Source organism: Kwoniella dejecticola, chromosome 6, assembly GCF_000512565.2.
Source record: "Kwoniella dejecticola CBS 10117 chromosome 6, complete sequence".
Taxonomy (NCBI): Eukaryota; Fungi; Basidiomycota; class Tremellomycetes; order Tremellales; family Cryptococcaceae; genus Kwoniella; species Kwoniella dejecticola.
The window spans coordinates 1,832,063-1,859,387 of NC_089306.1; the positions used below are offsets into that span (position 1 = coordinate 1,832,063).

The 27,325-nt window shown below is 48.0% G+C and overlaps 13 protein-coding genes across 13 annotated transcripts; 10 read left to right on the forward strand and 3 right to left on the reverse strand.

Moving 5' to 3' along the window:
- Positions 1–400: 400 nt before the first annotated feature.
- On the forward strand, positions 401–1,494 carry I303_105541 (uncharacterized protein; the record flags this gene model as incomplete). The annotated part of the gene is made up of 2 exons (XM_018408310.1): positions 401–479; positions 578–1,494. The coding sequence occupies 2 exons, from the start codon at positions 401–403 to the stop codon at positions 1,492–1,494; spliced, it is 996 nt and encodes a 331-aa protein (XP_018262001.1).
- Positions 1,495–1,918: 424 nt separating this feature from the next.
- On the forward strand, positions 1,919–2,913 carry I303_105542 (uncharacterized protein; the record flags this gene model as incomplete). Its single annotated transcript, XM_018408309.1, has 2 exons — positions 1,919–2,000; positions 2,093–2,913. 2 exons carry the CDS (start codon positions 1,919–1,921, stop codon positions 2,911–2,913), a joined length of 903 nt encoding a protein of 300 aa, XP_018262000.1.
- Positions 2,914–3,074: 161 nt separating this feature from the next.
- I303_105543 (uncharacterized protein) lies at positions 3,075–4,596 on the reverse strand (the record flags this gene model as incomplete). Its single annotated transcript, XM_065969192.1, has 6 exons — positions 3,075–3,403; positions 3,490–3,618; positions 3,691–3,952; positions 4,030–4,240; positions 4,310–4,353; positions 4,426–4,596. 6 exons carry the CDS (start codon positions 4,594–4,596, stop codon positions 3,075–3,077), a joined length of 1,146 nt encoding a protein of 381 aa, XP_065825264.1.
- A 1,076-nt stretch (positions 4,597–5,672) lies between these two features.
- Positions 5,673–5,993, forward strand: I303_105544 (uncharacterized protein; the record flags this gene model as incomplete). Its single annotated transcript, XM_018408307.1, has 1 exon — positions 5,673–5,993. The coding sequence occupies one exon, from the start codon at positions 5,673–5,675 to the stop codon at positions 5,991–5,993; it is 321 nt and encodes a 106-aa protein (XP_018261998.1).
- A 333-nt stretch (positions 5,994–6,326) lies between these two features.
- I303_105545 (uncharacterized protein) lies at positions 6,327–7,185 on the forward strand (the record flags this gene model as incomplete). Its single annotated transcript, XM_018408306.1, has 4 exons — positions 6,327–6,437; positions 6,555–6,688; positions 6,829–6,948; positions 7,071–7,185. The coding sequence occupies 4 exons, from the start codon at positions 6,327–6,329 to the stop codon at positions 7,183–7,185; spliced, it is 480 nt and encodes a 159-aa protein (XP_018261997.1).
- A 380-nt stretch (positions 7,186–7,565) lies between these two features.
- I303_105546 (uncharacterized protein) lies at positions 7,566–9,310 on the reverse strand (the record flags this gene model as incomplete). The annotated part of the gene is made up of 8 exons (XM_018408305.1): positions 7,566–7,755; positions 7,892–8,039; positions 8,138–8,334; positions 8,407–8,522; positions 8,590–8,760; positions 8,832–9,009; positions 9,087–9,144; positions 9,226–9,310. 8 exons carry the CDS (start codon positions 9,308–9,310, stop codon positions 7,566–7,568), a joined length of 1,143 nt encoding a protein of 380 aa, XP_018261996.1.
- A 410-nt stretch (positions 9,311–9,720) lies between these two features.
- On the forward strand, positions 9,721–10,960 carry I303_105547 (uncharacterized protein; the record flags this gene model as incomplete). Its single annotated transcript, XM_018408304.1, has 3 exons — positions 9,721–9,799; positions 9,905–10,007; positions 10,099–10,960. 3 exons carry the CDS (start codon positions 9,721–9,723, stop codon positions 10,958–10,960), a joined length of 1,044 nt encoding a protein of 347 aa, XP_018261995.1.
- Positions 10,961–11,802: 842 nt separating this feature from the next.
- I303_105548 (uncharacterized protein) lies at positions 11,803–13,357 on the forward strand (the record flags this gene model as incomplete). The annotated part of the gene is made up of 4 exons (XM_018408303.1): positions 11,803–12,245; positions 12,346–12,480; positions 12,578–12,787; positions 12,868–13,357. 4 exons carry the CDS (start codon positions 11,803–11,805, stop codon positions 13,355–13,357), a joined length of 1,278 nt encoding a protein of 425 aa, XP_018261994.1.
- A 1,143-nt stretch (positions 13,358–14,500) lies between these two features.
- I303_105549 (uncharacterized protein) lies at positions 14,501–19,269 on the forward strand (the record flags this gene model as incomplete). Its single annotated transcript, XM_018408302.1, has 14 exons — positions 14,501–14,560; positions 15,000–15,981; positions 16,059–16,513; positions 16,594–16,739; positions 16,793–16,942; positions 17,012–17,108; positions 17,163–17,255; positions 17,314–17,388; positions 17,452–17,607; positions 17,665–17,738; positions 17,803–17,918; positions 17,979–17,999; positions 18,064–18,413; positions 18,493–19,269. 14 exons carry the CDS (start codon positions 14,501–14,503, stop codon positions 19,267–19,269), a joined length of 3,552 nt encoding a protein of 1,183 aa, XP_018261993.1.
- A 351-nt stretch (positions 19,270–19,620) lies between these two features.
- On the reverse strand, positions 19,621–21,600 carry I303_105550 (uncharacterized protein; the record flags this gene model as incomplete). The annotated part of the gene is made up of 1 exon (XM_018408301.1): positions 19,621–21,600. The coding sequence occupies one exon, from the start codon at positions 21,598–21,600 to the stop codon at positions 19,621–19,623; it is 1,980 nt and encodes a 659-aa protein (XP_018261992.1).
- A 275-nt stretch (positions 21,601–21,875) lies between these two features.
- I303_105551 (uncharacterized protein) lies at positions 21,876–24,071 on the forward strand (the record flags this gene model as incomplete). Its single annotated transcript, XM_018408300.1, has 7 exons — positions 21,876–22,647; positions 22,728–22,804; positions 22,867–22,969; positions 23,039–23,153; positions 23,241–23,600; positions 23,674–23,825; positions 23,911–24,071. The coding sequence occupies 7 exons, from the start codon at positions 21,876–21,878 to the stop codon at positions 24,069–24,071; spliced, it is 1,740 nt and encodes a 579-aa protein (XP_018261991.1).
- Positions 24,072–24,724: 653 nt separating this feature from the next.
- Positions 24,725–25,811, forward strand: I303_105552 (uncharacterized protein; the record flags this gene model as incomplete). The annotated part of the gene is made up of 2 exons (XM_018408299.1): positions 24,725–24,779; positions 24,856–25,811. The coding sequence occupies 2 exons, from the start codon at positions 24,725–24,727 to the stop codon at positions 25,809–25,811; spliced, it is 1,011 nt and encodes a 336-aa protein (XP_018261990.1).
- A 613-nt stretch (positions 25,812–26,424) lies between these two features.
- I303_105553 (uncharacterized protein) lies at positions 26,425–27,277 on the forward strand (the record flags this gene model as incomplete). Its single annotated transcript, XM_018408298.1, has 4 exons — positions 26,425–26,455; positions 26,568–26,646; positions 26,867–26,986; positions 27,088–27,277. 4 exons carry the CDS (start codon positions 26,425–26,427, stop codon positions 27,275–27,277), a joined length of 420 nt encoding a protein of 139 aa, XP_018261989.1.
- Positions 27,278–27,325: the final 48 nt, after the last annotated feature.

Sequence of the window (27,325 nt, forward strand, 5' to 3'; positions counted from 1 at the left end):
TTTAGCACACACTCCTTTCGTATTACACCCATCGCTGCGATTTATCATTATATACCCTTTCTCTTTCAGGAATCAGTTTAACCTCACGTCACTCTTTTATGCCTTATGCCTTGATGCCGGACATGACATGCACGAAATATCATATCACTTGTCTGGATCTTAGACTTTACCTTTCATTAGCCAAAAGAGCTGTTCTGATCTGATTGTGAGAAGGCTTTTTCCCTTCCTTTTGTTCGACCCTTCAGTGAGGGGTTGAATCTGAGCTTGCTCTAATAAGATCGTATCGCTTATACAACTGTATTGCACAAAAGTCATTCAATGGCCAACATCGAAATGGCATTCATGCGGAGCAACAAAACACTTTTCAACAGACCAGCACTTAGTGAGACCACCCTTCGCAATGAACCCCATGATCTTCAGGAAGGATGCCCCTGATGCTAGAGAAGGGGTATACTACGACTATAGCCTAGAACCTGTTGGTGAGTTGCCATCCGCATGTAGTCTCGAATTCGCCACAGGCTACCCCGACAGAGTATACTGCATATAGTATTGTCTTAACGGTGATAACACTTCGTAGTCAAACATACCTGGGAGACCGCAAGAGACCCGTCACATCGTGAGCAGGAGAATCCATCGGATGTTTCGACGACGGAAACGACTATTATTCCCGGTCAATCGCCCCGGATCGTTGTTTGCCACAGCATCGCCTCGATTTCCGGTATGCAGCCTCTTTACGCCGGTCTGACTCACCCCGAGACGATATACCAGCGGGGAATGACGATGCACGACTATGCTACTGCAGTGCATGCTCGATTGTCAGAGCAGTCCGTGGAGATTCTACCTCCGCCGCTATGGTCTTTGAGGGCGGGGTACTCGTACAGCAAGCGATTCTCGCGATTGCGCTATAGTTTGGATTCATCTGAGCCGATCGCAGTGTGGACTGGGATTCGGGATCAAGATTGGAACTTGGACGACGGAACAAGCGCGAATCCAAGTTCAAGCTCTTGTATGCCTCCATGGAACCTGGATATCTGCACATCGGCTGCTCTCGATTATTGTCAGACGCACTTGGAGGGGGCCATAGGTATTACTACAGGTGAGCAGCACTTGGACAATGAGGTGCGGGTTCAAGCTGAAGCTCAAGCTCAAGCTCGCCAAGGAGACAGAGACAGAGACATCCTCAGTGAGCTCAGGGATGAGTGGTGTGTACGTCGATACTCGTCCGACAAATGCCGGATGGACCGAGATCGACATGTGAAGAGCGTTATCTTTAGAGCGTCTCTGTGGGCGTTGGATTATATGATAAGATCTAAATTTGCGACATTGACTACAGAACAGCTCGAGACCTACAAGGCATTCTCGATGGACGATATCGACGAGGCCTTCGGGACTCAACTCTTCAAGGAATACACGGAAATGAGCCTCCGGGCGTGGGAGAACGAACGTAGAAGCGATTTGAAGCTGATAAGGTCATCCAGGACTACTCGTGGTTGACAGGAAGTCATGCATGGGACAACGCAGTACATCTGAGTAGCCTTTGATTTCAGCAATGCATGATAGGGCTGCCTTCTGCCTGACAAGTCACCTACTCCAAGGGGACTCCGAGCATTGTTGGCACGCTAGTATCGATTCCTCGTCCTTTTCAGGTCTGTCTTCTCAGTACTGTAGATACAGAAGCCAAAGCGACTTCTGCACGCCACGCTGCATCGAGCTTTCAGAAGACATGCGTTCCTTTCACAGTAGGAACCGTTTGGAATCCAACATCTGTGAGCTTCCGCAGAGGAGCAGAGGAGACACTTTTACTTAACCCTTTTATGGCAGCCGTATAAATATGTCACATCTTAAGAAAGTCTACCCATCCCAAAGCGCACCCCCCGTATTAAATGATTGAAAAGTTGTGTGCTCCCACCCAATCATCATGTACAGGCCCATCATCGCAAAAGACTCTTTCAGCAGCAGGGAAGGCGCATACGCTGAGCATGACGAATCTACTATTGTCGGTCAGTAGGTAATTCAAGCTCGAGCATTCCTGAGGGGTCCGCTGAGTATCTAAGCATACTGATATTCATGGCTGGCATGTACTGTACCATAGACGATGAGAATCGACCATCGGTAGTGACTGCTCACGGCGTAATGCCAGAGTATTCGTACCTCGCTAACCCCGATACCATCTACACCAGTGGAATGTCTATTGAAGATTACGCAACTGCTATCAAAGACAGGTTATCTGCCCATTGTACCGAGCTCATACCTCCCCCTTCGTGGTCTATGGAGGGGGCAACAGATCACAAAACACGATTTCAGCCCCGTTACTACAAGCAGAGTACGTCAGGTACGATCGCCACCTGGGTTCCGCCTACAACGGCAACGGCTACGCCTACGCCAAGGACAACGACTGCCACGGGACGTAATTCAGGTAGACTGCGTTTCAGTCGAGCTGATGCACTCGATTCCGCTAGTCGACTTCAAGGATTGAACATTGATTCCAAGGAGACAGACAAAACTGAAGACGAACACACCCTGAATCTGTTCACCGATATGAAACAGGATTTGTGCTTAGCCTGGACGATGAAATCGGACGGAAATACGTTGCTTTTCAACAGAGCTCGCCTGCTCTCGAACGTGGTTATGAGAGCATCTCTTTGGGGGATGGATTATGCTATACGATCATGGGCGAATAGTAAATCGTCGGAGGACATGTCAAGGGGGTGGAGATTGAAGACGGACGACCTCGAGGAGAAGGTGCTTCCCTTTGAGACTTTCAAAGCGAATACGCATGAGGTGTTGAAAGCTTGGGCCGGGGTGACGAGGGACGGTAAGACACTGTACGAGATCCAAAAGGGAGATCGAGAAGCAGTAGCGAAGTTGAGGGATAACATCGCTGCCGAACGGAAGGCGAAACGACAAAGATGATAATACGTCTTGAAGGATGACACTTTGAGGACTTGGTCTTCCAGGGACACTTCACTGTTCTCACGAAAGTGCGATATCGTGTTTGGGGGCAAGCGCATATGATGAGTTTTTGGATGTTTTCCGTACCATGCATACCATATACAGTACTGATAACATGCATTTCACTCCGTCATCCCTTGGGCCAACGCCTCGTCCCAAGCTTCCTTGAACTCCTGCATATTCCTACCCTGACTCAACTCGATCATTTCTATCGGCATCATATTCGATTGATATGTCGGAGCATTCGTATTCGCTCCCGGATGAGCTTTCGAATCTATATATCGCAAAATCGGTAATCTTGCACTCTCGGTGTCGATCGAATTTGAGCTTTGCAGAATCGATAGTAAATCTTCGTATGAGAATAGTAGGGGATCGACTGATGATCTGTAAGGTTGGAAATCCATTATTCGAGCTGAATCGAGATTGGGTGAAAGGTATAGGTCGAATATATCTAACCGCCACCATCAGCACAACACTCCATGCTTGACTTTGCACGAAAAAGTAAATAAAGGTTCTGATATGATACCCCTCACTCACAGTCGTCTCCGCCAGCGTAATTCTCTCTTATTTCGTCTTCCCAGAATTCACGGACTGTACGGGTGATCAAATCCCTTGTTTCTTCGGATTGCAGGTGATCATAGAACACAGTATCACGTTGGGTTATACCTGAACTCGATTACTCAGCACACGTACGAAGGCTGGTCTGTACTTTCTTGGAAGATTTTGTTCTTGGCTCACCTATGAGTATGTTGTTCCTGACAAAACACCTAATTTCCCTCGAAGGACTGATATCCTCGAACTTCTTCAAGACCAATTCCACTTCTACTCGTTTCGCTTCAACATCCTCTGAGTCTAACTCACGTTGACATCCCAAATACGCTCTCTTGTACTCTAAATCATGCGAGATGAAATCACTCGATTTCAGTAAGAGGTAAACGTCTGCGGGGGAAGTGCAATGTAACGGCCCAGAAGCTGTTTGTGGTAAGATGAACGCAGCGTCCTATGACCACCGAATCAAGCGGTCAATACATCGACAGGGATAGATGTAGAAGAATTGAAGATGTGACATAGACATACTTTGGGCGCTGTCCAATTGAGTTTTGGAAACACGGACCCCCCATACTTCTCCAATGCGTCTCTTATGGCAGCATTGGTCCTTGGCAGGTAGTATGTTGGAGCAGCTTCAGATGACGATGACGTTGAACTTGAGGAGGAAGCGTTTGAGCTTGATCTGCTTCTTGGTCGACTCGGGCCTGCATCAGAGGTCACTGGTTCTGGTTGGTATCGACTAGAAGAGCAGTCGTTTGAATACGATCCGTCCAACTTTTGAAGGCTTGGTGTGGGAATGATGACTCACCCTTGGCTGCCTTCAGGTAAGAATATCGAATCCGCCTCAAGCCACTAATCTGAGTGGTTCAGTCCGGTGATACCACAAGTCCGTGCCATAGCTGACGGATGTGAATGATAGCTCACATGTAAAAAATTACTCTCCTCCCCTAGCTCTGCTAAATCAATGACGGTACTCGGAAACGTTATATCCTCGAAAGTGTCGTACCAAGCTGAAGTCCGAGCTGCATCGATCTGGCTTTTAGTCAAAGTGGGAAAGAGCTCGAGATCCATTTGCTGGGGAATAGGGATCGGCATTGCGATTTTGAGGTTGCGTCTAGGCGGTCACGGACGTAGATAAAAGGACGATGAATGATTCGCGAAAGATTACAGCGACAATCTGACAATAGACCGTTGTGCGAGTCAAGCGAAGGATTCAAGAAAGTTGGGTGGCAACGAAACAAGTCCTCGGGCGGTGACTGCCGCCTGCTTTTTGCTTCGCTTCCTCCGCCTACGCCGTCAGCGACGATTAATGCGATGCTTAGAAAGCATATCAATCGAGCGACAACTGGATGACTGCAGACCCTCTTCATGGGTCATACTCTAGTCGCTGAACTAAGACGTTTAGACAAGTGATAATGCGCCGTATTAGGAATCCGTTTTGGCCCCAAAAAATCCCCATTCTTTGGTCTGCATCGAAATGGCCAAGCCGAATGAGGATGATTGACAGCGATTTGGCCTGAGCCCGCTTCTGTAGAGGACTATTTTGAGCACATTCGCCTCACTCCATAATTGGTATATGAAACTTGGTAAGATCAGCAGAAGGTCAGATACTGGAATCTGGCTGTGTTCAAATACCGCAGTCGGAACTCTTTTCTCGTTCTGAACGCTTAGATCGTCTGAATTCGTCTATCAACAGACCGAAAAAAAAGAGAATTGTCTCACTCTGATCAGCTTGAAACCTGCCTCTTGTTTCTACATCCACGACCGACCACTGAGCATCTATGTCACTGCAGGCAGACCACTTTATAAATGAGAAAGCGCTGTGTCAATCTGTTTCATCATCTCTGTGCGCATCTCATCTTCACAATTCAGTGTAACAATCACTGCAGACTACTTGGAACTGCCTGCGACTTGTGCAAACATCTAAAAGATCCCCTCAGTGGCTAAAAAAAATCAGTTCCGAAGACAAAGAGAGGTATAGGTTGATCATGTTCCGCGCCTGCGTCTTCGTCGTTATGTTAACGCAATGTATTTCACTCATATCGGCGCGCCCAACTCCGGCGCCGACCGCTCAAGACCGTCTGACCGGGCACCCGAAAAGTGACATCGATCACAAATCAAGCCTTCCGACCGCAACCACAACGATGAATGTTCATTCGACACCTAACAACATGGCACACTTGGACACATCATTGAACGGTCTGACAGAAAGAGTTAGCAAGAGGGATAACCAAGATCAGATGTATGCGTGGATGTCGACCATTATGCACACCGTTGCGCAGGGAATCGCACGACCGGAGGATGACGGTTTGTGGTCCGCTGCGGGCCGAGGGGATAGTACGAATCCGAGTTTTGATATGAATATAGCACTGAGGAATCCGCCCATCCCTTCCGCGCCGGAGGAAGGCAGGACGATCGTTTTAGACACTCAGAGGGTCAACGTGGCAAGGAGAATTAGGAACAGGAGTAGAAGGAGAAGGAATCACCCTTGATGCGGATTGCCGTCAAAGGTGGCTCATGATGTAGAGTGAAGAGTAGAGTATATCGAATGGAGTGTTCAAACGAGCCCATGCATAGATGATCACTATCATGAAATTTGTTACGCCTGACGAAGTACAGTATCACCTACCCCAGGGCACAGGGAGGTGAGAAAGCAGTCGCGCTTGGTGAGACCGGAGATAATTCACAACTCCGCTCGTTCGTAGTTCTGTCTGCCGCATGAAGCATAAATAAGTCAACCATGACATCTGCCTGAGATGACTCAACATTAAAACGATGACATGAGAGGCGTCCACCAGCACCAAGCGAAGAGCAGATAGAAGACGATGCAGCAATATCCCACGATTCTTCCTCCCCCGGCCCGACCGGACGGCACGCAACCTATCCGTTCGGAGGAGAAAGAGAATAACTTGATACGTTTCCAAGCAGAATTGGAGGTGGGTATGATTCCCTTGTACTTCAGTACCCAACTCACGGATCTGACCGCTTGGAACGACGGGGAGAAGAACTCTTGAGGGCTCGAAAATATTGCTGATCTGCTGCTTATCTTCCAGTTCGTTCAATGTCTGTCGAATCCCCAATATATCCATTCCTTAGCTACTCAAGGCTACTTCCAGAAACAGAGCTTCATCAATTATCTCAAATATCTGGAATATTGGCGAGATCCGGAGTATATCAAGTATATAATGTAAGTTCTCCCCCATCTCACCTCACCTCACCTCATCTCATCTCATCTCATATCATCTTGCGTCTCCTATTTCCTGGCTCAGATTAGTTTAATGAAACGTATACTATCGAGCTAACTGATTTGAACCGTCCTCGCTACAGATTCCCAACATCACTCATATACTTGACTTTACTCCAATCAGACCTCTTCAGAGCCAGAAGTTCCGACATCGGATTCATCAACGAGTTGATCAGGGTCGGCACGAAACACCATGAGACTTGGTGAGTCGATCATTCATCGTCTAAATAGTGGCCCTCCATCGTTTCCGGCATTCAGCATTGGCAGAAGCCGAATTCTGTAGGAGCTGAGCTGACTCATCCATGCAATTGTGATCTCGGTGTAGGCGAGTCGAGAAGCCATCAGGATCCGATACGAGTGCCACTGGCCCAACGAAGATTGATGTCAAAGATCAGATCGATAAGACTCAGACTCAGGGGCACGACGAGGATGAGGGATGAATTAGCTTCATGAGCATACAGCCAGAATATAGGATGTCGGTATGGAAGGCATGGTCTCTTCAAACCCAACGTCCGAATGTCTCGATTCGTGAGCTGCGGATCGCCGTCGCATCCTTGAATGCCATCGCTTGGAGGAGCCCGCGCAAACTTAGGTGAGACATGCTTGTACCGTGTCTTTCGATTAATGTCACCGGCACTCCAACAAGCTCGAAGTAGATTACCAAGGTTGAAATCGCACTGATGGCATATACGATTCCTCATGTAAATGTTGTATTATATGTATATATACATGTAAATATTGTGTTACATGTACAAAATATGATCGCTCTATTATGCCTCAAGCGGCGTCCTCGCGCTTTATTGGCTAAATGCGAATGTGACTATGCGTCCACACCTTCGCCCATACTCCATCTACCGACCACTCCTACGCCGCCCATCGAATCTACAGCTAAGAGGTTGACTATCGGTCGATCTTTCCTACTGAGCGCTCGGAGGACATCTTGGGCTAACAGACCTCCTAAGATCGCTAGAGTGGGAGGGAAGAGGTGTGTTGCGTGTTTTGCGAGATGCCTAGAGAAAAGATGTAAGAATGTAAGCGCATGCGGCTTAATTTGTAAGGACACGCGAAATGATGGTCACTCGCGGAAGCCAAGTCTATAAGGATCGACTTGGACTCGTAAGGCAGTACACATAAACCAGGACTCACTGTATCATCTGTTCGTCCACAGAAGGCAAAGACCTGACATTCACACCCAGATCCACCCTCAACTTCTCTGCGATTTCTTTTATTTGAGACACATGGCTTTCTTCTCCCGACGGCAGAGTACCGTTGTTCTTCTCGAATTCCCAAAGAGCTAGAAAGAGTGAGATAATCAGCTTCCTTTGAAATTGACATCTAATATTGCTGATTTGACCAGACATTACGGAAGGGGTACTATGTAAATGAACCCACCTAGTAAACCTAAAACAACTCCTGGCGCGGCATCTTTAGTTTGATTCTTCATTAATCCTCTATACGGACTCCCGCCATTCTCTGCTTCTGTAGCCGGTTTGCTCCAGCTTGCAGGCGAGAGCGCTGAGGCGAAGGAAGGGTACAGTAGTATCTTCTTGGCTAAACCAGGTGAAGGGTTTTCAGGCGTAGATTTTTGGCTGAGAAGAAGAATCTGTCAAACTGAACGTTCTCCAGCTGGACTGCAGAAGGAGAGAACAATCAAAGCTCACTTGTATACGTATTCATAGCTTTCGCCTAGATCAGCGAAGACATATCCGTGAAACCCATATGTCCCTGCAGCGTAAAACATCGATCCAGCTTTGCGAGAAGCTTCATCGATGGTTTCCTGCATGCCGTTGCAGGGATATAATGAGCTGACAATCCAAAGGGAGATTCATGTTGGAACAGCTCACCAATTGAGATTTTGGTAGATCACACGCCACAATCACATCGACTTTTTCCCTCTTGAGCAGATCCACTATCTCCCCCTCCGATCCACCGATGAACGGGTGTAATGTCTCCAATGCTGTAAGGGATACTAGGGGATTCAAACTTGATATTTGCGGTGAAGCAGCTTGTGTCCTCTACGAATGCTCAAATTTAACGACTCGTCAGCTATCATTCTCTCAAGGAAAGAGCGTCAGAGAAAGCTGACATTTTGTCCTACCGCGTTTTCTTCTTCTCTGAATAAGAATCCACTGCCCAGATCTTCCTCCGTGACCTTACTGTCGTCCGCCACGATCAGTCGCCCTATACCTGCCAATACGAGGTTTTTGATGGTTTCATGGGCGACTCCGCGTAATGACAGTATCAGGACAGTGGACGATCGCATACTGCTAGGAAATCAGCTGAGATTCCTTTCGCATTGGGATTTAACAGCTATGTCGCGAGCTTTGTAGGTCGGACGTACCGATTCTGAGCTTCGAGACCCCATAATCGGATCTGACGATCATACAAGGATGCTTCATCTGCATAAATAGACGTTTTGTAACGTCAGCTCATCTTCTCATGACCAAGCCTGAAGCCAAATGCTGAACGAGATAGCTGACCTTCGGTTATATGACCATTTTGTTGATGTTGCGCCGACGTCGAGCTTGAAGCTTCCGGCTGTATACCGTTGGGTAATTGAGTCATAATGGAGTATGATGGAAATGCAGTATACAGTCTCCCAACGTGCGTCGACTTGAGGATGAAGATATGATGGTCAGCTCGCAAATGTGAAGTGAAGACGCGAATCAATGTTCAAGTCAAGAGTGTGCATGAGCCTGATACCAGAAGATTCAACGTGGACTCTTAGATAAGCGGGAGTCAGGCTCATTCCGGTATTCATTTACGATTGAAATATTGAAATTTCAGAATTCACAGGTCCACTGGTCTGTCTATCTGAATCTTGGTTGTTATTGTTATCTCGCTCGCTGCAAGTCGCAAAGAACGAATGCCTCAAGGCCCAAACGCTTAGTCGACTAATCTCGTATCTCCGAGGAATCCTTGCTTTGGTCAAGTAGCGAAAGTGGGAGAGGGCAGCAGCAGCACAACCGATCAGCATGGTCGCGATGAGCAAAAAACCAAAATTCGATCCTGCTGCTCATCTGCACAAACACGGCTGGCAAGGCAAAGGTACAGGTGGGTAAACGCATCGCCAGCCAATACCCCAAACTCATCCAGCTACAATGTCTGCAGCTACGATGTATGCTGACTAATTGTCTCATTCCTACTTTCACGATGTAGCTCTGAAGCACGGTCATTCCGTCAAACCCCTCGCCGTCGTTCAAAAAAAGACATTATCAGGAATAGGCAAAGACCGAGATGAAGCTGTACCATTTTGGGATCAGTGAGTGTTGTCTCTCATTCGTTATATCTGCTCCTCTGTGTTAGGGAAGCCTCGTGCATGCATAGAAAGCTGATAGTATTATCGACCATAGTATATTCGCAGCAACAGCCGCATCATTGTTTTCCTCCCCATCCTCTTCCACACCCGCTTCACCCTCCGCTTCTCCTGGACCATCAACCTGGGCACCTCCACCTATAATAGCCGACTCCAAAGGCAAGATCATATCGACACAACAGCCTATAGTGGTCAAGCCGAAACTATCGATCAACGCTACTGCTCGAGCGGGACGAGAACTCGCTCGAAGAGGTCTGTATTCTAGGTTCCTAAGAGGGAAGGTATTGCATATTAAGGAGGATAACGATGATGAGGGGGAGCTCTTGAGTGCGTCTGGTAGTACTAGTGGCGGAAGTGGGAGTGCTACACCGCAGGAAGCCGCGGACAAGATAGCTGGACCATCTTCATCGAGGGTAGGAGTAGAGGTCGAAGCTAGCTCATCGGCAGAGGGGAGTAAGAGCAAATCAAGTGACAAGAAGGAGAAAATCGACCGACGGAAAAGCAAAGGAAAGGACAAGGAGATGCAAGACGAGAGCAAGCAAGAAAGAAGGGCGAGAAGAGCAGAGAAGAAAAGGATAAAAGCAGAACGAGAAATCGAAGGGGTAACTATAGCGGGTGAAGATACGAATGAAGGTGAAGAAAGGACGAGGTCTGGCAAGAAAGACAAGAAGAGGAAAAAGCGAGCGGAGGATCAAGTGGAGGAGGAGGTCGACGAACGTTCGCAAACAGTGAAGAAGAAGGACAAGAAAAGGAAGCGGAAAGGCGATTCAGAGTTGCCAGTCATAGGCGATGACGGTCAGTTCACTGAGCTGGAAAAGTCCAGGAAGGAAGGGAAGAGATCCAAGAAAGATAAGGATCGGAAGAAGGGGTCAAAGACGGAGGAGAACATTCTAGGATGAGTTCGGTTTGATTCCTCCGCATCACACCTATCTCATGATCTTGAATCACGACACAGCAATATACAACGCAAAACGCAACACGCCACCAACTTTCGACTTCCGACCGATCCTCGCTTCGAGGTTCTATATAACCGTGTACTCGTTCTTGATGATCGTATTGTATGTAAGCATATCCGGCATTTGACATCGTCCGATCGCATATTTTACTCTTCTTCCTCATGATCGCTCAACGCTCGACTGACAACGCAGTACGAATGTGGGATCTGAGATGTGTGGCCGGGTCTGAAATCGTCGCAGCTCTACAGACGCCATCCGACATCATCATACATTTCGACCAAAAGTCCAGATGACCTCACCTAATATTCTCAACATGTTATGGCAAGGACCACTAGCAAGCAATTTGCTCCGCTGCTTTTTGCTTCTTGGAAGGCGGCCTCAAGTATCAATGCAGACAAACTAAAAGAAGCAGCACTAACCGATGGCGGACGAGGTATGCATGGTTGAAAGGAAGTGTCTTAGGGCGAAGTACGTTCCATTGAATCATGCCAAGATGACTCCGATCCAAGGATAGTGTAAGTAGCCTTCGCAAGAAGCCGACATCCTTTGCTTTGCTTCGCTTGACTCAGCGGGAGGAGTTATAACCATACAAAAGTGACCCGAAGCAACATCACATCAACGTCATCATCGTTGACTGATGACCCATGTCTTTTCACGGTATAAGAACACACAAGATCCCGGCTGAATGTGATTGTGATTTATTGCGAGACTGAGCCATTGCTGCTCTACTGAGTGAGGTCCACCGTATTGCACCCTTACAGCCACCTGAGTCTGTCTGATCAATCATGGATGAAGCCAAAGCTGAATCTCAGAAAAGACCAAGTATCTGGGATGATCCAGGATGGGACGATACCATCGAATCTACCCTTCCAACCGCTTATGATTCTGCTAGAATAGATACTTCCCAGTTAAATAGGTTGATCAGATCACACAGTCGAAGTCGAAAACGCTCGCCGATAAATACCATGGCCGATACCGATACCGATACTAAGACCAAGACCAATGCTTTCTATTCAAACTCATCTGCTTCAACGCCAACGCAAGCGAGGAAGGGTAGTGCTGTCGGCTCGGTTGGATCACCCGCCATCATCGTATCGCCTGCCACTGACGAGGCGATCAAATCGTCACCATCAACATCGACGCTCTCTTCGGTTTTGATCAAGAATGAGAATGATAGTGTACTGGCTTTACCTGGTGTAACGCAGACTTTTTGGGATCTCGATACTCGGTGAGCCAGTCATGCCGAGCACCCGAAACATACCATAAAAGCTTGGAGCATAGGACCTGCTGAACGGTTGTGTGGAATTGCTGAACCTGATCACGATCAGGTCAATGACCGACGCCGTAAGAGAGTATTTGCCCCAGACACAAAAAGCAAGCTTGGCTGAGAATAAGCCTGGGAGACAAGGCGATTTATTAGAGCAGATGAGAGTATGTAAATTTTCAGAAGCGGAACAGAGGTTGTGAGTAACCTATCACATCAATACCAAATTAGCGTCGTTGTCGATGTCGACGTTTGGGACATTGACCATAAATCATCTCCTCATATGGGCGATGTAGCCTCCTCGTGATTGCTGGATCAAGGAATCATTCTGTGCGATTTCACGCCCAAGACCCAAGCCAGAACCCAGCATGGCACCTTGCTGATGGGCGTACCTATCGAATGCCTGGAGATGGAGATGATGAGGCGGTCGAGATAAGTCGAGCAATGCATCATATAGCTTGGAAAGGCAGGGAGAATCGGAAAGTAAGCTTGGACGCATTCTCCAAGTGAGTTCCCGACCTCATACCTTCTACGAGTGCGAGAGGAAGGTCGTATATCCGAGCTGAGTTGTGGCCTTCAACTACAGTACCATCGACCAGTGCTGTACAACACCAGATACAGAGATGTACGATACCCTCCGCGATCTTCGAGAACGGGTTAGCATGTACGATTGCGAGGGAGAGCAATCAGATGAACACGGAATCAATGCCCCCGTTGATATCAATTCAAGCTATGACGCTGTATTCAGGTCTGATCGAGCTTCGTTAGATTTGACGGAACTTCCGATGATGAGCAGAACTCCATCAGGCGGATCGGCCGACATACACAAAGCCGACAAGAGGCATCCTGGGTCGGAGAGCAGAAGGTCTTCGGCGTCCAAGCTCAGAGATCGTTTTCATTTGAGAAGGAACAGTCAAAATGCCAGTACGATAGGAGCGTTGATCGGATATACTAGTTATGAAGCCACAGATACGCTGCGTAAGAGGTATCAGGAGGCTCTGGCGGAACGGAAGGGCACATGCCGAGATCTCAAGAGTCTGTTGGATGCTTCGGTCAAGTCAGATAGCCGTTTTTGAGTGGTTGTTACGAGTTCTTCGCGTCAGTGGGGCCGATTGTAGGCATGCTTCCACCAGGATATATGACCATTCGAGTACGACAAATGCAGATTGGTGCCCACCTCCGATTCTCGCAGTAGAAGGTCGGACTGAACGCTTGTTATTTGTTACGTACTTGTAGTCTTCACCATGCTCGGTACGGATAAACCCCTGTCTCTACACGATCTATCCCGATCACTTGCGTGGAAGTACGACGTGTCTCTTCCTCCTTCTAATTCTAATTCTAAATTGATTCGTACTCTCCAATCGGTCTTCTAGATTTGCTTTGCCCACCTTTTGTCGGTCTGTTCTGACTTGACTTTCATGTGCCCGGAACGATCTGATGCAGGATTATTAGAATGAATCTCTTACCCACCAACGACGTTTCCATTGAAGACGACACCAGATAGCGTGTTGTACTCGTGTTCTGCAGAAATCTATTGTCTCAGCCTTGCTTAGGAGGAGGTATGACCTGGTGACATGATGCAGATCCCTATGTGCATGGAAGCAAATTTGTAGAAGGAAACATTAGACATGGAAAGGTTTCATCGAATTTACCCTGAGGATGATCGGGTCTAAAATTCCCTCAAGGGGGCTACAGTTGGACCAATGAAAAGCCATGATCATAACCTCAGTGCGAGTATCCGGGGAAAAAGATTACTCATCCATCTTCGTATGTATGGTAAAAGAGCACCCGGTGACGGTATACCAGTATGCGATTTTCCCCTTTTAGCCGTTTTTCTTAACTGCTCTAGTTCTTTTTTCACATTCCCGGGAATCACGGCCATTCCATTTACCACCATCAACCATCAAAAAAACCCACCTCTTCATCAACCATCTAACCGTCTTCCAATTGTCGCCGCCTCATACAACACCGACCTCTGCGTCAAACATCATCTACGTCTGAGAGACTCCAGCAGATACAGGACTCACCACAAATACACAGAAGGAGATCAGAAGAAGACCGAAATAATCGGGCAGAAACCAAGAGCACAACTCATCGCTAGACTCGTGCGAACGTCGGTCATTCGGGCACCAATTCACCCTAACATAGTCGACAGCACTCGCACACCCTCACTCCCTACGTTAACTGAACCATAGCATAGAATTCAAGAATCGCCCCACATGCCTTCTTCAAATTATCCACCGACAGGTCCAGGTGGGAGTGGAAATGGGAATAACGGAGTGAGTTGCCTTCCAGACTCAAACTACACCTTTTCTCCGCTTTCGCGTCTCCAACTTTTCCCCGAAGGAGCCCACATCGCCTTCGATCCAGCTTGCCTTTGTCTCACCCCCGGTCCTTGTACTTTACTTCGAGGATGTTTGTCACGAAAAGAGCCTTGTTCTCGATCACACTTTCAGGCGGAGTGCCAAGTCGTGCGAACCTTGTTCCTGCATTGCGATGATGACGATTGTGTGGCCTACTATTTCCGGTCTTCTCGGTCTGCGGTGACCGTTCTCGTTTGATGCGGTGTATCCGGAGTCGAAACGAGGTATGGCCTCCTTGCATGACCTTTGTCAGCAATAGTCGTATCTTGATCAGCTTTGCACTCACTTCTTCGGATTTGAAATACGGTGTTGCCCATATGCTTGACGGCGAAACTGTAAGCTGACAATTCACCAGTACCCGCCGCCCAACCCGAACATTTCCAACGAATCTTACACAAGAGGATATCCTCAACCTGGCCAAGGACAAGGACAAGGACAAGGACCGCACCAAGCATATCTTCCCCCTCCATACATCTTACCTCATCAGCAGCAATACCAACAACCTCATCCGCTGTACACCACCCAACCGCAGTATACTCCCACTTCTCAACAAAGACCTGTAGAACCCAGCAAAAGCGCAGAGAAGAAACGCAAATCCCCCAAAGCACCCGCTCCTGTTTCCGAAGAGGCTTCAGTGCAGCCAGATGCAGTGATCCCAGCTAAAAGAGGTAGACCGAGGAAGAACGCAAATCCAACTATCGTCCCGGCCGATCAAACACCTACAAAGACTGATAGCAAACAACAACAGCAACAACCTTCAATCATGGTTTATCCGCCGCCACCACCGATACCCGGGGAAAGATACAACCCCTCGTCTCTTTTTAACGCTAATGGTAATTCAAGAAATTCAACGCCTGCATCAGGGGAGAACGGAAGTTTACCTCCGATGGGATCATGGGCACCGCAAACTTCCAATTCCTCACCTAATCAAGATCCAGCTCGACCATACAACGGAAGTCCAGATGGAGTCTGGTCCTCGCATCAGCCAAGACCGCTCACCACCGATCAGCCCTGGTCAGGATCGGGACAAGGCTATCTTTCGTCTCTCACGTCTACAAGGCCCATCAAGCGGGACAGAGAGATCTCGCAAGATGATGCTAGACCACTGAGTGATCCCGGGGAGATGGAAGCTTCGTTAGCCCTCGCAGGATTGAAACGTAGAGATAGTGCTCCCCTACAGAATCCCAATAACAGTAACAAAAAAGCCAAAAAGGACAAAGAGGATAAGAATGCGAATAGCAAGAAGGCCGATAAAGACGGCAAGGACGGCAAGAAGAGTTGTGCCGAGTGTAGGAGGCTCAAAGCTAAATGCGATAGAGTCTTCCCTTGTTCAAATTGTGAGTCTGCGACCTTTACACCACATCTTCGCCTTCTGGCAGTAGATGACTAAATGTCCGCTTTGCTTTGTGTCCAGGTCGAAGAAGAGGCTGCGCTTTAGTATGTCCTGAAGGAGACTTGAGCTGTATGCAGGGCAAACGTCTGGTACTAGCATCGACGGAACAACTACATGAACGAATCGCACAGCTCGAGTCGGCTCTCTTCCAATCACATTCGAGGACTCACACAAAGCATCACCCTTTATTAGCTCCTGAGTACTTAGATGGAGGCTTCGCCTCTTTGCCCCCTCCACCCCCCTTAGTGCTGCGAGACTCTTTGGGACCCGATCATTCTCCGAAATCAGGCTCGGGATCTGGAAAAGAACACTCTTCGAATTCTAGTATGATCCTGGCCACTCCCCAGCTTTCTGCGGAAAGGTCGAGCTCTCAAGGAAGGATGGCGGTAGAAAGCCTGTTGACGGAAGATGCCGCGGCTCCTGAAGGGAAGAGGGAAGATGAGTGGGCAGGCGAGAACGCTGCCCCAGCTATGATCGTGCGTTCTGTCCCAATAAAACTCCACGGTAGCTTTGATTGCATTGGCTGATTGTTACTGACTTCTGTTCTGCGATGCAGATCGGTACCGTGGGTAATCAAGCCGGTGAAGATCTCGATGAGCGACATCAAGTCTTTGAGAGGCTAAAGAAGATACTGAGAGTCCTGCCTTCGAGAGAACAAGTGCAGAAGAGTGCAGAGAACTTCTGGAAGACTTCCGTGTGGTAGTGAGTTGACTCGCCATTTCGTCAATGCGGAAAAACGTCTGACAGCCTCCTAGCCAAACTGTATTACACAAGGAAGAATTCGACGCCGTCTACGAGCCAGCTGTGTTCGCGCCGACCCCATCCAACCCACTTTCACCCCACAAATTAGCCGTTGTTTTCATCGTATTGACACTGGACACTTATCTTGACATGACAAATGAACAGTAAGTGCCGCCTATGTCTCATATTGCGCCCGACGACCGCTCATAATTGTACTTGTTGCGCGAAAATAGAGAGAATCTGGTGGTTGCCGAATACTGGGATGCGTTCCAGCGATGTTTCGATACTCGCTTCGGCTGGGCAGCAAGTGTGGCTGGTGTACAAGCCCTAGTAAGCTGCCTTACCAACTCTCATGCGACGCATCTGATCACTGAAGATTCGCAGGCTCTCGCTACCCTTTTTGTCGGATTTGGTTGGAGAGGAGCAAGAGCTTCCAACTTTTACTGGTTGAGGCAGATGACTTCTGCTTCGATGCAGGTAAGTTCAAGCTTGTCGACTATTCCCGTAGTTATGTCAACTGAGCCATCGAATTCAGCTTGGTCTCCATAAGGATCCTCATCCTTCTTTACCTGAAGAAGAACGGGAATTCCGTCGCAGAGTCTTCCATGACGTGAGTCGTTCGCCTAAGCATGATCCCGGTTAGGTGAAAGACTGAATGCATTGTTCACGTCAGACCTTTGTCTTGGATTGTCTCATATGTCTGAACCACGGCCAGAGAACAGCCATTCCGATCGAATACATCGAGACCGCCTATCCGAAGAATTTGGCCCCATTATCCTTGAAGAAGTTCGACTTCATGAAGCTGGTGAAGACTCAGGTAATCGACATTGTAAGTTCTACTTGATGTCATCATGTGAGTAGTATAGCTGACTTGCTTCATGCACAGGGCTGTCTGCCTGATTCTGCTCCTGCTAATTGGGACAAAGTTGAGGACGTCAAGCAGAAGCTCATGCAGTTTGAGTGAGTTTAGCATTTTTCCATATCTCGCAAGCCGCGCAGCTTACAGGATTTGTCGTCCGTCCAGCGTCACTGCTATACCTTGGCTACATTGTCCGTTATTGCGAGGAGAACCTCTTCCACCGCCGGTGGAAGGATTCTCGGGGGACGATGCCTTGGCTTTACAGTCCACAACAACTTCAAGTGAGTTGTGAGCATGGTATTGCGGAGAAGCCGTGAGACTGACTATCTGTTTATCTATAGTGTGTCATTACAAAGCGATGTGTAAGCTTAATCGATGCATAGTGGCTCTGTTTGCGCGCTGTCGCTGATCATGTCGATTCTGTAGTGTACCTGTTCCGACCGTCCCTTCGACGCCTCGTAGCACGAATCCGATCCCAGCCTCGCGAGTCGGTAGTATTCTCCGACGCCGACCGAGAAACAGTCTCTATGACTTATAGAGCATGTCACGCTATTACTCTCACATCGTATTATATGGCTCGCAAACATCCCAAACTCATGGCGAGGTGCTGGATGGTTTGGGTCCAGACTTTCTCTGCGGCGGTCTCGATGGCCGCTTTAGCGATTTGGTGTGGACCTCACCTGGAAAGTACGTTCGTTGGATCGGCTTACCAGGAATTGAGCGAGGCATGCGATATGATTGGTGAGAATGGTAGTAAGCGAAGTCTTGGTGTCTTGGTGAGTTTAATGTGCTGCATATGCCCAATTATCTTCGCACCATGTTGCTAGGTATTAACATTCAATGTTTTTCTCATAGTCTCTTTTGCCGATCCTGAAAGCTTTGGTAGCCAACCGATATCCTCAGGTTGTCGGAAAACAAAGCACCGAGACTTCGGTATCGGTTGAAGGGGAAGACATGCTATTTGCTCTGCTGGGTGGACAAGTGGATGGTCGCGATCTAAATCACACCTCTTCTGCCAACCAACACATCGCTCCTGCCAAAATCACACCTGCGACTCAAGCAAATCAAGTGCAGCAGCAGGAACAGCAGCCAACCAAGGCCGTCCAGCCTTCGACATATTTGGGTCAAGACATCGATGGTAATCAGCCGATCCCATTCCAAGAATCAATGATCAACCCCAATTCAGCTCCCGAGGCATACGCCGTCGGTCCTTATGCTCAACCAGGATCAATGTGGTTCATAGGCAATGACGGTTCGACAAATGCCACGAACGGAGATATCTCTTTACCTCTCGTGCAATCTGTTCCCACCGCTGTACCGTTCACCAGTACTAATAACGGCAATAACAACAATAGCAACGGTACAAATGGAAATGTCAACACGTCAAACGACAATTCTGCGAATGGCGCAAATACAGGTACAGGAGAGATATTTGAGAACCCAACGGAACTCTGGGCAAGATTACAAACTTTCTATGAACCGACACCGATCTTCTGGAACGGAATGTCCCTTGGAGGCATGGGTATGGCGGTGAATGGTTTGACGACCGATCAGAGTATGAACGCTCAAGGACAAGGGCAGGGAGTCGGGGTAGGAGTGGGGTTTGTTGATTATTCTGGACCGATGTACTAGTTGAGTACAGGACCATCGGCCATTGTAGAGATTAATCAATGTAGAAACGGAGTACAATAGGTATGAGATAGATGGTTGGTCATTTTGCGAATGTGCCTTGCTTGTTAAACTTAGATCCTGATTCTCATGTTATTTCATGTATCATACAATGCTGTCTTCCAGGAGTGCATCATCCACAGCGGTTTGTCCCGATCATGCCTGCATATATACAATACATCACTGTACAACAGGTCGCCAAGGTATACAAACAGAAGAGGATCCGAGAAATAACAACGATGACAGGTGATTACATATACGCGTTGTGCTGTCTGCAACACGACCCGAAGCCTGATACAGTCCATCGACTCTCTACTATTGCGGAAGGTGTTGCCTTTCCTTCCGCGAGTCTAAGGACCCGATCAGCCTCTCCAACAAGATGATCAGAGAAGGTAAGATCTTTTCAGGTAAAGTCATTTGAGGTGTATCTTGGTTCTTGCCTTCTTTCTCGAGCTGATTCGCGAATATCGATGAAGTTGGTTGACTATCACCGTGGTTGAGATTCTGGTTCTGGTTCTGGTTCTGATTTTGGCGCAATCTAGCGATAGGCATAGAAAGCGGTAACCAGATAACATCTTCTCTTCCTTCATTTCCCTGACGTATCCGATGTAAGGCCTCGGAAACTAGATCCCATTCTAAGAGATTCAATCCCATTCTTTTCCTTTTCAATCTCTGAGTCGTATAATTAGCCGTATCTTTACCTCGACCCGAAAGATCCATACCCAGTCGTACTTGTTCTTGTTGAGGTAATGTCCGAATTATGCACATAATTTCGGAGGATATCAAATCGACCATTTTACGATCAGGCGATATCCTGTATTTCTCCATTTGCGTGACTAATGATAGAGTGAAGGATAGATGTTGGACAGACTGAAGAGTGCATTTGAGAATAGTGTTGAAGAGCAGATCGGTCATTTCGATCGAAGATGGGTGTTTATATGTTTGATCAAGTAATCTCTGGATCGAATTTTGTAATGGCGGCAAATCGGATCTGGGTTCATCCTTGGAATTGTGCAAAGTCGGTGAGGCAGTCGCTGCGGTATTGAGGTAAAGCTGGAAAAGAGCTAGCCAACTATCGGCATTTGGCAATTCCACTGCTTTTTTCGTCTTTCGTGCATCGGCACCAACGACTTCATCGGGGTAATTGTTGATCAGTTCCCATATACTCTTAGCGGCTTTATTGTCCCCTGCTAGATTCTCAGCTTTCATCCAGCTATTCAAGAATCCTAAAGACGGTCGATGTTCTTCGCCTAGGGTAGTGATTAGATCTTGAGCGAGATTACGAGGTAATTTCGAGCCTTTCTTTGATACTTGACTGGTCCTTCGCCACGTGTTCATTATTGTGGTATAGACTTTTGAAACCGATGCTGCCGTTGCCGTTCCGTCTGCTTGACTCAGTTCAACATCACCGTTGGTCGAGATGCTGCGATCTGGACAGGTTGAGAAGAGTTTCAAGGTGTCATCGATGCTTTGTTTGTATTCGTCTAATAGGATCAACGATCCTTTGATGTCCCCTCTCTGGTAGTACGAGGTGAACATCAGATCCCAGACCTCCAACGGCCAGTCTTCTTTCCCTCGCAGTATCCCCTGTCCTGAAAGACCTTCATTCGTACGTTTTTGATCTGAGATTGACAGACATTCACTGATCATCTTCTCGATTACGGATGGCTCGGGGTTGATATCTCGTATGATCACTCTAAGCAGCACATCCAGTAAGGGTACATCCACTTGTTCAGGTAATACGGGTAATATCGTGTTGATGATCGATATGCGGTCGTGGATGTCATCTGAGCGCAATGTCGAATGTAGCACGGATGTCAAAGTGGGTATCGATATTGGGATTTTCTCCTTTAATGATCGTTCGATCAGCGTTCGTATAGCTTTGAGGCCGTGAGGATGATCAAGGAATCCGTGAATCAGTCTTGAGTAGGTGGTCTGTCGTTTGAGGCATGATGATACGCTTGACCGTATGTACTTTTCGGAAGTCAGTAGATGGTGTGCGGAGGCTAAATGAGAGCGGGGAGCGTCAGGGTTGGTGGTGGATATAGACTTGCGCAAGAGGTAGCCTGCCGATATCGGTATAGGATCAGAGACCGGTCGCAGTCGACGCTTCGCTTTGCTTGAGCTCGAAACTACTGCGGTATCAGAGTTTTGTATTCTTGCAGATGTCCCATGGGCGAGCGGATATGGATGGGGAGCCTTAAGGCCATTTGAGAGAGTGAAGATTGGGTGGAAATCCTGACAAAGATGAGACTCGATCTGCGAGATGACCGAGGGAGGTAGACGGACGCGCATCTCAAGTCGCCCTGCTACGATTCACCGTTCGCGCAGCCATCCAGTCTCAATGACTATGTGAGTGATAGGGGAGCTATTAATGCCATCGAGGATAAGTGAAAAGATAGGCTTGGATGAGACAAACGGAAGGAGGGATCCGATAAAAGTCGCACGTCACGTGATCACCATAACAGCCCGGTTATTTGCATGTAGATCTCTCCAATTTTATTTATGTACGTAGCCCAAAAACATGCCGACGCTGACTTGATTATTATATCTGCAAAGCAAGCTTCATCATGGAGGGCATATCGCTTGGCCTGTCCGAAGGCCCCTCTCGACAAGTTCCGCAATCACCAGAACCTCCTACCGAAGTCATCCTGACGAAGAAGCGATCAAGAGAAGAGAAGGAGGCCAGGCGAGAAGCGAAAAAGCTGAAGAAGGCCAAGAAGGATCAAGGCGCTTACTCCACAGAACCGCCAAAGCAAAGCAACGGGGATGTCTTCACCGCCGATATCTCGCATTCGAACGGCTCAAACGTAGATCAGCAGAGAACGGAAAGTAAGGTAGAAAGAGCGAAGCGTAAAGCTGAGAAGGCTGAACGGAAGTTCCTAAAAGAGCAACAGAAGGCCGATGCTCTTTCAAACGAGTCAAAAAAGGCAGCCACCACACAAGCTGACGGGCGTGACGGAGCTATTAAGAAGTCCAGTAAGAAGAGTACGGTCTCCTCCAAGCAGAGTGTTCCGCATGTAGAGATACCAACGCAAACGCGAGTGAAAAAACGAGATCGTTCGCAGACTACACCCCTTGTATCCCTCTCTCAAGCTGGCCCGTCGAACCCCTCGACTCCCAAGAAACCGATTATCACCACTAAGGCCGTCCGAGCGCCGTCAACAGCCAGATCTAGAGCTTCGTCGTCGTCGCAGACCCCTAGCAAGCGGCGCAAGGGTGAGAACGAGGTTGATGACGTGACTTTACGAGCGAGATTGACGGATCAGAATGCTATGGAGGATTGGCTCGCGAATAATTGGGTATCGGATAAAGAGCTAGGGAGGCTGGAACGGCTCGGGAGTGAGTCTTTCTTACTAAGTCTTCCCTTGCTCTTTCAAAATGTAGCCGACGAGTCACGCTGAACTCGAGATGTTTCGCAGTCTTACGCTATAAGAAAGGCAAACTCACAGAAGACGAGAAGATTGCTATTAGGAAGGTGCTTGAATCGTACCAGAAGGTCAGTGAACCTCAATTTTGGAAGTGAATGCGAAAGAGACTGATATTGTAGCGTGCACCCAGGTACATCGATTAAGTCATGCACAACTGGTAGACACGATCATGGCTTCGTCTACCACATTTCCGGGCGGCAGGGAAGGATGGCAAGCATTTTGGCTCGAGTTGGGTATGCCATCTCGTTCATTCTCTGCGAATCATTGTTGGATCGCTGATTCATTCTCTTTCGGTGTGTCAGCGGGCGCTGTTCCTGGCCGACCGGGCAGATACGTTCTGAAAATGGTGCAGAGGATGTATAACCCTAACGGTCACAAGGGGCACTTCACACCGGAAGAGGATGCTATGTTGATAAGGTAAGTCATTCACACCATCCGCTATGCCCCACGTGTAGTTCTGCACATATGTATTCGGTTCTCGGCTGATTGTCAATGTCGTTGCAGAGCATACGAGCTTCATCCCAACAATTGGGGCAAAATAGCCGAGATAGTCGAAAGGACGTATCACGATTGTCGAGACAGGTATACTAAGGAGTTACGACATTACGATACACGCGTGACAGGCGAATGGAGTCTTGAGGAGAAACAGCATTTGTTGAATTGCATCAAGAAGATGAACAGGTCTCTGGGCAGAGACGAGATGGAGAGTGAAGGTATTCCATGGGAATTAGTAGTCAAGGAGATGGGGGGAACGAGGACAGTCGTGCAATGTAGGAAAAAGTGGTCCGATGAGATATACCCGACGAAAGTATGGGGATGGGAAAAGGGTCACAAGAGGGAGAATGATTATGCCTTGATCAAGAGGTATGTCGTACCCTGGATATTTGTCTCATCCATCAGTACAATCGCTGACTCTGGCACGATTCTGTCACTTCAGACTGGAAACACTGAATTACCCCTCGGAAAAGCATATCAAGTGGAAAGAAGTCCAAGATGATTCTTTGAATCACATGACGATACACCAAGTTCGACAGATGTATTATAGGCTGAAAGACAAGATACCCGAGGCCAATGATATCGAGTTTCCCGGTAAGTGTTCCCGCATATATCCCTCGATGGTAAAACCAAGAAAATTAGAGTCACGCTGATTTGACGGTATGGATATAATTAATAGAGGTAGTCCGGCGTTTAACGGGAGCCGTGGAATCGCTCAAATTCCTCCGCAATCCCGCTGCCTCAAGTAAGAATGAGATCACGTCCGACGATGAGGCCGACGCTGAGAATGAAGATGAGCTTGACGAGGGTGGGGAAGACACTAAGGAAGAGGGGAATTGAGGCGCCGCGACAGAATGCGAAGGTTAAACTCCCTCTATCTTGAGTTGATTGTCGACTTCGTTCGCGGGTGGCTTGATCGCCTTCACCACCTGTCTCCGTAATACCCAATTTCGTCGTCTCAGCACCGCGATTCTTATTCTTGTCGCACGGCTATGTAAAGTTGTATGTTTACGTGTATATATTCATGATATGTCACCCGCAAGCCTACGATTTTACTCAGTCAGTCGATTCAGTAGCGAGAAGTACAGGTAGAATCTCGGTCCTTTATAGCTCGGTGCGTTACAAGCTACTCAAATGCCTTCGCGGTGGAAGGCTTCGCTTAAGCTTTGTGGATTCTTCGGACCGCAAGAAGGCAACGAGATCAAACATTGGCGGCTGTGCTGGGTTTGGAGCGAATGACCGGTAGGTCTTCGTTGATGGGAAGGCGCAATGGCACCGCTGAGCTTGCTTCTATCGATCATCAAGTCCGCAATGACAGGTGTGTCGATGTATCATTCCACAACCTGACAAGTCAACCACATATAGGGATGAGCGGACAAGGCGAAGTCTCACATGATTGACAGAAACAGATTGTCTCCACATTCACCATTGTTAGACGCTTTTACCAGGCTTGAGTTCGGTGCCATTGGTGATCGGTGATGGAAGTATACAGTATGAATACCGTTGCGGAAGAATATCCTGAGGGAGATGAGTGGCTTTTCGAAACGTGTGAGATACTTTTGACTGTCGGATTTGTCTCATATTGGTCCGTGAAGCTTACGTAGGGTCCACCTGTTTACTGTAGTCATTCATTCCCATGAAGGCATTTCCGGCACCACTCACAGCTCCCCGATTGGTGTGGGCCAGAGGTCCGCCAACGTAATTTCTGCCATTCCATTTGATGCATACCCTATTGATGCCACAGAGGAGTGGCTTCAAGGACCCACGGATGCTGCTTCCACACCTGTTCAAGGGATAGAAACACACTCGACAAGACAAGACGAGCTCGGTCCATCTTCCTCTATGTATAGGACGCTCGCGCCCTCGAGTGACACGGGAGACTCGACGAATCACCATCAACATCGAGGTCTGCCAAGTGATTACAGCCGACTGTCTATTACAGGCAAAAGATTGTACCACATTCTAAGCGTCGTTCCCCAGAACATCAATCTCGACCATTTAGATAGATATTCTCACGAGATATGTCAAACCCAGGCCAGCTCCGGCGTTTTGCTTCCTTACCCAGATTGGTATATCCCAAATACAGATCGTAAGACTGACAAAGGGAAAATCAGATCGATTCATCTCTCGGGGTATTTGAGTCGGTACGACCCATCTCAAGGCTGCGTCGAATTCAGCAGTAACGATATATTGGACTGGGTGGGTGGATGGATCCCAGATACCCAAAATGTCGGAGGGACTATACAGATTTTAGAAGAGAAATGGTGTATAAGGTATAACACTCCAGATGGGGCACGAAACAGGACGGATAGACGTACGATTGCCAAAGATTTGTTTAAGCGATCTCTGATCAGGTCAGCCGAGTATCTCTTACGCTCAAGAACGGGCAATGAACCAGGACAGAGGTATCAATGGACAAGAGCGACCATTGAGCAGGAAGAGATTGATTTGAGAACGATGGTATATGTGGCGGATAGGTTGTTATGGCCATGGGAGGGACAAGAGGGGTCTAGGAATGGGAAGACGCTCTGTGCTAGTTGGAAAGACGCCAGGAAGACTGCTAAGCAAAATCGGGCCTGACTGGAAATACGATATGTATAGGTTCGATTCGATCCATGGGTATTAGAGATTGAGGCTGATGTGCAATCCTACGTCATGGGGATCGCAGCATACGGGGGTGTACTGTATGTACCACTCATCCTTTGCCCCATCCAATTATACCCGAGGAAAGGTATATGGTCCCCACTCGTGCAGCTGAGTGGCGGACTCGTATCCCCATACAGAGTACACACGATCAGAACAGGACTTCAACCTTGGACAGATGATCTATCCTCCAATTGCAATTTGGAGATTAACGCCAGGATCGACGTCACATCCTCCTTTACAGTAGCACCATACACAGACACATCTTCCTTTGTCCGTCTCAGAGCTCAATGCTGACATCAACGAGCAGAAGAGTTGAAAGTCTTCTGAATCTCCTTTGTTCTACGTCACTGTCAACGTCATTGGACTGAGAGCAGAGCAGCTTTCCATCAGATTCCAGCAACTCAGACTATAGTATGATACGGTATATAAGAGTATCAAATCCGTTGCAAATCTGTCATCTCTTGTCTACAGCAGAATATTATTTCGGAGATTGATATCTACCCATCTCAAGTTACAATCAATTGTCTACATATCTAGACAATACAACATGACTTTGGGCCAATCTGAAACCGAGGCAGGTAAGACGAATGATTCACCGGCAAGTTTTGCCACTTCCCTCCTCTATAGGAACGCTCACGCTGAGAACATGCTGAAAAGATGCTGATATCACCTCATACTTATCTCGTATAGCCAAGCAGAACCTCACTCCGGACTTCTTCAAGTCCGACGCTGATAAAGCGAAGGAGAACGTCGAAGGCGGAGTCAGAGAGTGAGTCGAGTCGAGCCTGGGGTCCTCCAATATCGACATGCCCACCTTCTTGCCACTCTATCATCAACCTATTGGAATCATTGCGATACACCTTACCCTACGACCAATACTTCACTTGCCTCCGCAATCTGCCTCTCTCCTTGCAGCCTGCTCCTCTGATTCTCCCTGTTGTACATAGCTTACGCTGATATCTATACCATGACCCATTCTTCCTCCTTAGCTTGACCGGGAATGCTCACGGGCACGATGCCGCCAGACAAGGCCACTCAGGACTCACAAACGCCCTCAAGCCTTCCGGAGAACAGAGCGTGACTGATCAAGCCCAACAACAGGTCGACAAGTGAGTACTGTGCCGTATTTAGACAGGGAACCCGAGCTACAGTAACATATCGCGGCTGACCGTTGAGCTTGGACTTTGTACTGATTTACTCGGTATATCAGGGCCGCATCTCATGTTCAGCCTAACGAGACAAAGTCAACCACTCAACAGGCCAGAGACTACGTTACTCCAGGAAACGATTCTTCCGGAGCTACAGGTATCCTAGGTCAAGTGGGAGATAAGATCTCGAATGCTGCGACGGGTGTCAAAGATGCCGTTACTGGTAATAATACCCACTCCGACAAGGTCTAATGGGTTGCGAGTTGCACAAACGCTCGGCTCCTAGTGTTACTGGATCGT